Source organism: Ictalurus furcatus, chromosome 13, assembly GCF_023375685.1.
Source record: "Ictalurus furcatus strain D&B chromosome 13, Billie_1.0, whole genome shotgun sequence".
Classification (NCBI taxonomy): domain Eukaryota; kingdom Metazoa; phylum Chordata; class Actinopteri; order Siluriformes; family Ictaluridae; genus Ictalurus; species Ictalurus furcatus.
This window is the reverse complement of record NC_071267.1, coordinates 23,831,566-23,844,203: the sequence shown is the minus strand read 5'-3', so window position 1 is coordinate 23,844,203 and position 12,638 is coordinate 23,831,566. Positions and strand designations below refer to the sequence as shown.

The 12,638-nt window shown below is 40.4% G+C and overlaps 1 protein-coding gene across 1 annotated transcript in view; it reads left to right on the top strand.

Annotated features, from left to right (window-relative positions):
• The window catches only part of rgs7b (regulator of G protein signaling 7b), a 110,921-nt gene that overhangs the window by 61,093 nt on the left and 37,190 nt on the right, over positions 1-12,638 (top strand). Inside the window, exon 3 of the mRNA XM_053639365.1 lies at positions 12,113-12,163. Coding sequence (XP_053495340.1) covers positions 12,113-12,163 — 51 coding nt within the window. The remainder of the gene's footprint in view (positions 1-12,112; positions 12,164-12,638) is intronic.

The window sequence follows — 12,638 nt, the reverse complement described above, 5'->3', positions numbered from 1 at the left end:
AAACTAACCATCATGCCACCTCGGCAGCTCTGCACTACTGTCAAACGGGAAAGCGTAAAATTATCATTTATGAATTTTTCATTTTCTCAAGCCAAGCTTGAATGCTTGGTTGACTCCAGCTTACTGTTATGCCTCATTTTAACACTGGCACTTGAACGGGCAACCGGATTTTAAAATGTATTTAGCAATTAAGTTACGAGTCAAATCTACATCCTCCACTGTGCTGACTTTAAAGAGAAAAGTGGCTCCTAATCATCAGCTTATTGAACAAAATTTAATGGCTGTCATATGTTCAGTCTTTAGAAGCTGCTTGATTTAAAAGGGAATTTACCACAGAGCTGTTGAATTCTCAAATCTGATTGGTCAGGCGGTGCTGATTCATTTTGTAATACATTATTGTTTCTATAGAAACAACTAATCCAGACGGTCTTAGTTGATGCTCCCCTTAATTTAAGCTCCACCATCTTGTCACTGATTATTTTCTAACAACAGCATGCCTCAAGCTCCCAACCTACCCCACTCCAACAAGTGTTGTATTCCTTACTTAACACATTCACCTTACAGAGGGAAATGTCCTGTAGCTAAATGGTGAATATTTCTTATTCAAAGCAGTTTTAGATCCATTACAATGTTTGTGTAAATGTACCTACCACATTATTACACACACCTCCCTTGATACTGATTGATCTTAATGTGTACTCTTAGGGAATAAAGTTGATCTTTTTATTATGCACAGTGTGTCAGTTAACCACTATTCTTCATCACTGACTACATTTACATGCACATCAAATTCGGTTTAAGGTCAATATACGGGTTGCGCATACATATTCCGAATACGATGTCTATATGTGTACAGGCATGGGAATATTCCTGTATACACAGTTGCTGTAAGTCTGCTGATCTACACATGCACATTTCCTTTCCCGCTGTTATTTCCTGGGAAATTCAAGAGGCTGTCGTTGCTACCCACAATTCCTTGCAGACTGAGCATGCGCATATATCTCCTTTCAGGGGAATATCTGAATAAGGTGTTTACATGCAACAAACAAGCATATTCCAGGGGTGGGAATCAGAATATCGTCTTAATCTGAATCGGGCAATCGGATTGCCGTGTTTACACGACTCGATACTAATTTCCCAAATTCCAATTAATACTGGATTATTGATGTGCATGTACATGTGGGTTTCTGACCACAACACAGCTGATGGCTGGAGATTTGAAGTTATGGTCCTGTTTGTAACCGAGCAGTGACATTGAGGTCTTTAAAAATCTTCACTGTAATTTTATATGTACAAAGTGTACCTACATGAGAACTCTAACATTGTGGTAATAAATGAACGCTTATTAACTCGGTAATATTTTATTTTAATTATTTTATAATTCATCAGACATTCTATTAGGGACATTTGTCATTTTTAAGATCAACATGTAAATAGCTGAGGTAGGCCGCTTAGTTGGAATAAGCAGAATAAATCTATAGATCTATAAACATGTCTTAACAGTCAGTCCAGCAGTCTGCTGGAGGTGAAGTGATGGTATGCAGAATCTCAAACCAGTCCCACAAAAACGACAGTGACTTTAATTGATCCAAATGGCCTGTGAGAGACTGCCTACAGGAACATTGCACTCAGTTGAGCATTGCTCATGATATCTGATTTCTATTTCCATCATTATTCTGAAGTTTTATCCTTGGCACTAATTTGCCTTGCTTTCACACACATTTCTTCTATCTTGTGTTCCTGCATTCTCCCCTGCTAGCTCTCCTCTTCATTAGCGTGACTGGTTAGCGGCTCCTGTGAGGGTCCACTCAATCACCTCTTCGTTAGGATCCACCGTTCTGTGCGAGCTAGGTTTATTTGACCACATCTTGACAACATGGCCACCGTTATTTGGACTCTAATGGCCTGCAAGAGACACAATGACTCAAAATCCCAGTTAAACATATTTATATCTTGGCAGTTTGGTGTTTCGGTGGAAGACAAAGGTTATATTATTATAACTTAGAACTTGCTCTACAAGTATATTCGGTAGCAAAACATTGCTGTTTTGTGGATTTGTTGGCATTTCTGTGCAGGAGCTCAATTATTTAGAGCTTTTTGCAGCAAAGGAATATGATAAGGTAGAGCTAGTGTAAACAGATTGGGTATCCTAATGAAGAGGTGACTGAGTGGCTGCACATGGAACAAGCTGAGAGCACATTAAACCCATTAAATAATCACACTAATGAATAGGGTAGCTAGCAGGGGAGACAACAGGGTGAGGCTGCTGCTTGGACTCAAAGAATGATGTCTAAAAGCAGGCTGGAATGTTAGAGAAAGCTGAAAATATTTTCAAAGTATTTGAAAATACTATGATATATGCGACAATATTGCCATCCATGCTAGCACATGTGCACCAGTGTAAAATATGCTAAATGCCCTTGTGTTCATGGTAATGGTAGCCAATTGTGTAATTTGTGAATATTCTCACTACTTTTTTTTTCCATCTGCCTATGCATTGTCAAATGGAGTGACCCAAAATTTTGAAGTAGAAGCTGGAATTTAAAATCGTAACAAGAAGTGCTGTTTCATTTTAGTAGCAGCTGAAGCAAGACGCTTTAAGAAGCAAGATCAGACAGACAGCGAGGTCCACAACAGTAAGTTCTGTCTAGATGAAGAATCCTGTCAGCTAACATTAACTTTAACCTCCAGTCTTACAGATACCTGGTAGGACTGTGACTAAACAATTTCATCTAGCTCATTTATGAATATGACCTTAAAACTAAGGTTTTAGCTCATAAAAATGACACAAGCATTCAAACATTTTTATAGAATAATATCCATCCATCCATCTTCTGTACCTACACAGGGCTGCAAGGAACCTGGAGCCTATCCCAGAGAACACAAGGGGCACAAGACAGGGGACACCCTAGACGGGGTGCCAATCCATTGCAGGGCACAACCGCATACACATTCACACACTACGGACAATTTGGAAATGCCAATCAGCCTACAACGCATGTCTTTGGACTGGTTGAGGAAACCAGAGTACCTGGAGGAAACCCCTGATGCACTGGGAGAACATGCAAACTCCGCATACACAGGGTGGACCCGGGAATTGAACCCACAACCCCGGAGGTGCGAGGCAAACATGCTAACCATTAAGCCAGCGTGCCCCTCTAAAGAATAGTATTTTCTTAAAATTTAATTCATAGCAAAAAATTATTAACACCCTTAAGGAATATTTAAAATTATACCTCATCACTACATTGCTCTGGGTTCGACCCGGAGCTTAGGTTGCTCTCTGTGCATGTTCTCCCCATGTTCATGTTCATGCAGGTTTCCTCAAGGTTCTCCAGTTTCCTCCCATCTCCCAAAAACATGCTAGTTGGTGGATTGGCTAGGCTAAATTGTGCCAAAGTGTGAATGTATGCGTACATGGAGTCTGTGATGAACTGGTGTTCCAAAAAGCATGTATTCCAGCATTGCAACCAATGTTCCTGGGGTTAGGCTCTGGAGCCACTGCAATCCAGGACCATTATAAAGCATATAGTGATGTTGAATGAATGAATGAATTCATTAATTCATTCATTCATTAACTAATGATTTACCTTTTTTTTCTCTTTTTTTTTCATTTTACATACACAGTTTTACTCATTTCTACTAAGAGTGCCAAAGTATATGCATTTGCGTGCATAATTCATATATAATTCATAATTCATTCATAATGTATGCTGGCTATTATAGTGACACGGCTTCGATGGCTGTAAACATGGCAAATAAAATACAATACAATACAAATCATGGCCTTCTAAAGCTGAGAGAGGAGCAGGGCTTTGCAGAGTATTACGCAACATGACAAATAATATATTAAATTCAAGATTTATACAAGAATTCTCCTGTAAAAAAAAAAACATTCGCCTTTAAATGGCACTAACCAGAAGTCTTGGGGTTTAATATGCAGCTCCACTTTCTGAGAGTTTCATATATCTAAAGATAAGTGCAGAGCCGTGGGGTTTCAAGTTCAGATGCAAACCACAGGACCAGACAAGCGGAGAAGGAACTGCTTAAGTATTTTTAGAATTTCTCTCTGTCTCTCTCTCTCATATACACACACACACACACACACACACACACACACACACACACACACACTCTCTCTCTCGCTATTGAATGTGATTATATCTTACATAACCGTGTTCAGCCATGTGGAGCAGTGTAGGATTGAATCAACACACAACACTGATGGGGTGTTTGATGCGGTCCTATGGATAAGACAGTTACTACGTGAGGAAGACATTTTTGATGTGTGTGTGTGTGTGTGTGCGTATTTGCATGTGTATTTATGGTGTGGAAGTCACAAAGTGCAAAAGGTGGCATAGAGCTGGAAAGTACAACTGGAAAGAAAGTGTCAGATGCTGAATACGAGATTGCTGTGACAGGGTTCTGAGATGTGCCAATATTTAATGCCTCTAAGCCCTGCAGCATTATTTTCACTCCTTCAGTCAATTTTATAATTGTACACCATCCGGAGTTACGGTGTTGTCAGTGTTGATTATATGGAACCATCTGAACGTGTCTAAAGACAAGTGAAGTCAGCTAGAGTTTGAGTGTGTGTCAGAGCCAGCGGATGTGTGTGCGGGCGTGTGTGTGTGTGTGTGTGTGTGTGTGTGTGTGAGAACTTTCCTAAAGAACGTGAAGCCCTGAAGCTACTTTCCCCACACACACACACACACACACACACACACGGACACACGGACACACGGAAAGCTCATTGCCGGGTGAGAAACCTCTTGAGTCTTCCGAGTTTGATGCCGCTGGCTGTGTGTGTGTCTATCCGTATGTCTACCGTGTGTGTGTGTGTGTGTGTGTGTTTCACCCTGGAGAGCAAGCCTAGTCACAGCTCAATTTGGCAGCGGGCTGTTGTAGTGGCCGTTAGGGACGCACCACCACATCTATGGCTGGATATAGACCAGAACAGCAAGTTCCCATCTCTCTCAAACACACACACACACACACACACACACACACACACACACACATTAAGTCTATATTATTCACTTTATTCTTCCAGGTTCCCTTTAGCTCTCATACTTTCATCCTGTTTGCTTGTTCCTTACGTAAAGTTTTGATGTCCCTGTTTTTGTATCCTCGTGTCTCACAGTATTTGAACTGTGAGCATGGATCTAGCTCTTTTCTAGCACTATTTATGTTTGCATGTTTTCTGAGTATCCACGTGAGCTTCCTCTGGGTTCTCCAGTTTTCTCCGACTGTCTAAAACCATGCCGGTAGGTGTGTTGTAGCCCCTAGGTGAGAATGTGAAAGACCGATGTCCCATCTAGAGTGTATTCCTGCCTCACACCCAGTGTTTCTGTTATAGGTTTCGAACCTAGTGCAGCCCTGATCAGGATAAAGCACTTACTGAAAAGAAAATAATGAATAAATGAACAGTAGCAGACAAAGTGCAAAAATCCTGCACTTTCCTGAAAGCAGACAGTACTTTAGTAACATGCTTCTCGAGTATAAGGCTTCTATTTGTATTTCTACTTGAGTTACAATACAAAAGTGTTTGCTTTTAACTGTATTTTAAGTGTCAAAAGTAAAAATACTCGGTAATTTTATTTCATAGTATTTGATATTATTTTGTATTATTTATTTACAAAACAAGATGTCCACTGCATGCTGTTCGAATATGTCCCTTCGCTTCCTTTAACAGTGCCTGGCTGTTTAAGGGGCACGATTGACGAATCTGTCCATTCTCATAAACGTCTAAAAAGGCATTCTGAGCTAAATATCTTCACGAAACATACAGACTATAGGCGAGAACATGGCACACACGACATCAACAAAAGCTTGACCAATACACACTGAAAAACTGGAACTCGCTGCACTCATGTCATGTCGTAATCACCGTAATTACGAGATTCCGACTTGTAAAAAGCATTCACGTCCCTGTAGAGCTTGTACTTACAACTTGGTTATTAAACTGGAAATTTTCTGAGAACTCGCCGTGATTTGTACCACCTGACCGCTGCAGCGTCATGTGGAAACACTCAGAATAGCGCCGACTTCAGCAGTAAAATGTATTTAAGTCATTATCTCATCATATTTCTGTGTAATATTAGTATAATTGACTATTATTATTAACATCTTAATAATGTAAGATTCATCTGTTAATAAACTAAAGACATACTATACAGTTTATCGTAGCTAACACAGAGTCGGATAACCATCTAATGTCTAATGTCGCATAATTCCGAGTCCGAGGACACGAACAGCTCCGAGTAGAACGTCCGGGTCGTCATCTAGTAATTACAGTAATTCCGACATGGCGTGAACGCAGCCTTACATAGTAGTGCTAACAAGGCATAACGAGGTACAGGTGAGCGTGATTAGTGAGGCATGTGACTTGGTCATGTGATGTGCTGGGGATGATGGGTAGCGTAGTTCTGCACCATTCACCATTCAGCATCAGGTGATACACGCTGCCTGAAATATTGTGTGCTATTTTTTTAAAACATTATTTATCTATAAATGCAGGGATAAAACACTCACAATTAGCTGCAACTTGCATCAGAGAAAGTAGATACAAACTATATGTGTGTCATCGCTGTAAATAGACAGCTGGCCTTCTCAGCCAATCAAAAGGGGGCGCTGCATTATGATTGCTTCAGTTCGAAAGTGTTTCATACAATTTAACCTATACTGGGTCACGGGGGAGCCTGGAGCTTATCCCAGGGAACTGGGGCTCAAGGCAGGGCACAATCGCATACACATTCACACACTACGGACAATTGGGAAATGCTAATCACAGACTGGAGGAGGAAACTGGAGTACGTCGAGGAAACCCCCGAAGCACAGGGAGAATTTGAGGATTTGAGCCCCCAACCCCGGAGGTTCGAGACAAACATGCTAATCACTAAGCCACCAAGCCCCCGAAAGTGTTTCATATTCCGATATTTTAGCCGATCCGCTTTTGTCCTACTTCAGAATGATGAGTAACGATTGGCACGCTGCATGAAGTAAAGGAGAAAAAGGGAAATGTATTTTTATTTTGAAATGTAGTAGAGCAAAAGTGGAAATACTTCAGGAAAGTACAGATATTTGAAAAAAAAATGGTCTTATGTATTTATGGATAAATGGGGGGTGGGGGGAGAGAACAGAATAAACAAATTAGAGGAAAACAAAAAAAAAATAGAACAGAAGTACACATTTATAACTTTATAGAAGCGGGGTATAAGTATTACTAAAACCCCCTTAATAAAGTTCTTAAAAACAAAAATAGATATAATTTTATGCAGTTTTGATGGTTTTGTGATTTTATTTATTTATTTGTATATTTATTCATTTTTTTGCTCATTCGAGTCAGAAGCAGGATTCTGGACACCCCCCCCCAAACCCCCAACCCCGCCCCCACCATAAAATGTATTTAGAGCTCAGCAAATGTTCTGAAACTATTTGTTTTATTGATATAAAACCAAAAATAGTATATGGGCTCTCACTGCTGAGAAAGTCATGCATGCAGGCACACACTGCTGGGTGTAAGAATGTGTGGAAGCAGGCTATCTAATCTCTCTAGTTGGCAGTAGGCTGGCAGTTTGATGGCAAATTGTCAGAAAAAGTCATCAGAGAGCAGCGACCAGAGGACGGAGAGAGTGAGAGAGAGAGCGAGAGGGGGCGGGGGGTGGGGCAGACAGAAACACTGGAGTAGAATTAGAGAGAGAAGGAAATCTGGAGGAAGGAAGAAGAAAATGAGTAGGCTGCTGAGGAACCGAATAGAGGGCACTGAAGTAAGAATTTACAAAAGGGAAAGGTCCAAATGGAACAAAGAGAATTAAAGAGGAGGGAAAGAGTGATAATTAAACGTGTGTATATTTAGCTGAAGGTAACAGCTGGTGCTGGCTGAGTGTGTGAAGCCCGGCAGCAGTGCGGTAGAGCTGAGCCTGCCCCAGTATCAGGAGTTTTGTGTGTGTGTGTGTGTGTGTGTGCATGGCTAGCACACAGATTAAAAGAGTTTCCTCTAGTGCTAGTTACAGCACTCAGACACATGGCGAGTGGATTAATTAACGTTTGTTATTTTACATTTGCAATCCACATTGGTAGATTCGTTTCCGTAAGTTGTGTCGGATGCTCTCACCGAGGGATTTTTTTCCACAGCGATGCTCAGTTACTGATCTTTTCGGAGTGTGAACCACGGATAAGTGGTGACTGTTCTTCAAAGAGCCGGCGAAACTGCTGTTTGTCAGTCACTCATTAAACATTGCTCATCTCTCTCAACTTCACTCTTACAGTACTTTCCGAACATTAAAAGCTTTGCATGCAAATAAGTGACTACTTAAAACATGACATTTTAGTAAAATAGACTTTGACTCTCTGTCTGTATAGACGAGAGTGAGAAAGTTTGGACACCAATTGTTTGAATGGAAAAAAAAAAAAAAAACAGGTGGACACCAATATTTTTATATATATATTAAAAATATTATCCAGTAAAATTGAAGGGTGGGTGACAAAATTTATTTTAAAAAAAGTACTAAAAACTCAAAAAGCACAAAAATTGCATCGCAAATTTTGAAAAAAGCCAGAGGAAAGTCAAGCATTTATGCCTGCAACAATCACACAAAAAAATCCACGAAATCCTGCACGGACTGTGTCGGGTTTGCGGCCGGTGGCACAGTGGTTAGTGTTCCGGTTTCACAGCTCTAAAGTCCCTGGATCAATCCTGAGCTCATGTTACAGTCTGTGTGGAGTTTCTGTACACGTTCTTCACATGTGCACATGGGGTTCCTCTGGATTCTCTGGTTTCCTCCCACCTCTCAAAAACGTTCCAGTAGGTCTATTGGCTACAGAGTGTGAGTCAGTACGTTTACAAGGACAACAATATTCTGACATTAAGACGATACTCAGATTAAGAAACTAGCATGTAAACAGCGATTATTGATGACCTTAATCCGACTAAAGTCATACTCGAAGTAAACACAAATGGAATTAAGACGTGTGGAGTATTCCTGTTTTAGTCGCGTTATCGACGTGCGTTACAGACACGTACACACCTTAATCACACTATTAACGTCGTGTGGGAGTTTTCACCACATTTTGAGACAGGACACGTACACACACGGCAGCGCTCGACCGTTTGACATCAAACGAGAGCACGGCTGCGTCCCAAACCACGTTCTTACCTCCTAGAGTATATAGTAGGTGAAATACATATATCTCGGCTACTATATAGTAGGCAAGTATGTGGTTTGGGACGCAGCCCACGGCTTCAAGCACTCACCTATTTGCACGTACAGCGCGACAAATAATTAACTGCACTTGAAGCTTTCATAAAATTAAAAATAAAAACACCCAAAACTGTATACGGTACCATAACGAAGACGAACTGCATGACGATATGTGAAATTCTAGCGGGAACGTCGGACGGCGTGGCGTGGGGACGTAATAATGTGTGCCGTTAATCGATCTATGTTCTATAACGTGTAAAATGGTAACATGAAAGGAGTATTCTAAAAGCAACTCATGTAAACACCTTAATCACGATATTGTCTTATTCAGAATAAGGTCAATAATTAGATTACTGCTGTCCATGTAAACGTAGTCGGTGAGAATGTGTGCATGGTGCCCTGTAACGTCCAGGCGTCCCATCCAGGGTGTATTCCCGCCTAACGGCAATTGTTCTCTAGGTCTAGGATAAAACAGATACGAAGGTGAATGAAGGAATGATTTCTGTGAGCAGTGGCTAAACTGTCTGTGCAGTTTTGTTGATGTATTTCATGTGATTTACATGCTGAATTACGGCATGTACATTTAAAATGCTGTTCATAGCTACAGAGAGTTCTGATCTCGAAGAGACTGGAGAAAGAATAAAACGCAAGTATATTACAGTGAGACGTGTTGAAAAACTGTTTAAAAACGATATGAATAAATCCATAAAATGACTTCCTAACGTAACATATAACTTCATAATAGTATCATTTTGTGACTTTCAGGCTGCAGTAAATTGCATCGCAGGTACAAAATGGATCGATGTTCATCGACTCCTCCTTGTAGTTCGTACCCTTTGGGTAAAATGAATTGCAAATTCCCAAGCAAACCAAGCAATTGTGCTGATTTGTTCGTGCGAAAGCCACAATCCTCCACAGATCCTGTTAGGAAATCAGCTTGCACATGTTTTGTCTTGCTGGTATAAATAAAATGGCTGTCTGCTTCACTTTGTCCTAAGGGTATATAAACTTTTGCACTTGTCTATAGCTCTCCCCTTCTTGTCTTTCTATAGTCAGTCTCCAAAGAACTCACACATTGTGCTATATTTGCCACAACTCACAGTGTGTGATCTTTTTGTGTGTCTCACGGGGACACATCTACAAGCCTTCACATCAGCCCTGTACACAAAATGCCAAAATGCAAAAAGTTGCATCTAAACATATGCCATTGGGATTGAAGTGTTGGTTTAAGCTGCTGTCTGCTATACTCTATATGCTAATATCGTGCACTGGGCTTTCCCATAGGGGGTACTGTCATGTTTGGGGGTATTTTTTCATCTTTTTTTCTTTTTTTCGTGTTCTTTTTTTAATAGCAGAAGGTGCAGGACCGTGCCAGAACTTTGCTATATTACTGAGCAGTGATCACTGGCTTGTTTCTTGATGCAGGCACATGCCCTATATTTGTCCATCAGTGCATATGGAGTGTGAAGGACTTGATTAAAAAAAAAACAACCTAATTTAACTGTTCAAGAAGATGGAACATGCCATGCTTTTACTCATAGACATCAGGCATCATGGATTAGGAAACAGTGCAGGTCAGATTATAAGCATTCCTCTTCAGCACATAGAAGTTTTGGATGAGTACTATAGATAAGACGCTATTTTCTAACATGATAGAAGTACTTTTCATTCAAAATGTCGGTTAAATTGCATAGGTTGCCAAATCTACAATATATCTATGTCATACTGTATATCGGGTTTTTATGGCTCAGACTGGATTGTAAGAGTCAAAACAGGACAAGTTTAATTGTATTGAACTTTTTATTTTATTTTTTTTTACATAAAGGCAATTCAAAAGTCTGCTTACATAGATATCTGTATTTATATCTATATTTTTAGATCCACTACCCAAGTGCTGCAGGTGCAGCAATTATATTCTCAGCAAAAAAAAGAAACATCCCTTTTTCAGGACACTGGATTTTAAAGATAATTTTGTAAAATCCAAATAAGCTTGTTCAATGAACCTTAAACGATTATTGCACATGCAGCTGTGGAACAGTCCTTAAGACATGAACAGTTTACAGGTGCTAGGTGATTAAGGTCACAGTTACAATAAGTTAGGACACTAAAGAGACCTTTCTACTGACTCTGAAAAACACCAGAAGAAAGACGTCTAGGGTTCCTGCTCACCTGCGTGAACATGCCATAGACCTGCTGCAGGGAGGCATGAGGACTGCAGATGTGTCCAGAGCAATAAACTGCAATGTCTGTAATGTAAGACGTCTAAGACGGTGCTACAGGGAGACAGGAAGGACAGCTGATCGTCCTTGCAGTGGAAAATTATTACACGTAACCGTGTGTCCCCCAGACATGATCGAGAACTTGTAAACGCCTCGGTGGAAGAGTGGAGGAACATCTCACAGCAAGAACTGACCAATCTGGTGCAGTCCATGAGGATGAGACGCACTGTAGTACTTAAAGCAGCTGGAGGCCACCAGATACTGACTGTTACTGTTGATATTGACCCCCTACCCCCTCCCCCACTTTGTTCAGGGACGCATTACTCCATTTCTTTCTGTGAAACTTATAAACCCATAGCTTATAAACCTGAGATTTAAGCTACAGCCGGAACAACTGTCGGAGCTGGCCAATCAGAAATGAGAGAATTTAACAGCGCTGTGGTATAAGAAGAAAATAATTACGAATAATTTGAAGTTAATACATACACTGTTAGAATACATACCCTTGTGCTCTCCAAGGTACATGAAACATCTTCCTTCTGCAAACACCACTGTCGCTCTAAATAACAGAAAATGCTACCCACAGTGTTGCCTTTTAAACTGCAATATTTTTCTTCTTCTTTTCATCACATATTGATTATGTAGCAGTGGAGACGCGGCTCTTCATTTCTTCCCTCGTGTGTTTTTCAGGTTCAGACATTGTGCAATGGATGATCAAAAACCTAGCCATCGAAGATCAAGGTAAAGTGAGCTGTGCTGAGCCTGTTTCATGTGTGCTTGCTGAACCTGTTTCCCTGAGTCACTCTGCATGCTCGGAGGAGAGAGAAAACACTCGAACCTTGCAGCCCTGACCTTGAAGCATGTCCTCTGTTCAGCTCAGGAGGCTGTCATTTTCTGTTTCTCTCTTCTTCTGATTTCAGTCTGGTATATAGTATGTTATTGTTTTTGCATTAATTAATGAACCTTAACATTAATGAACCTGCACCTTTCCAGACACAGGAAGGCAGGCAACACCTACAATACAAGATAAGATGGTAACAATTTATTTTAAAGAACACATATAAGGGGTTAACTAAGGTGCTGTTATTTGCTTAAAATAGCTTTACTTAAACACTTGTAAAAGGTTTATTAACTATGTGTTATTCTTTATTCATCTTAACTTGTATTACTGTGATACTACGCATGCGTTAGGTGAAATTGAATAATCATTGCATTA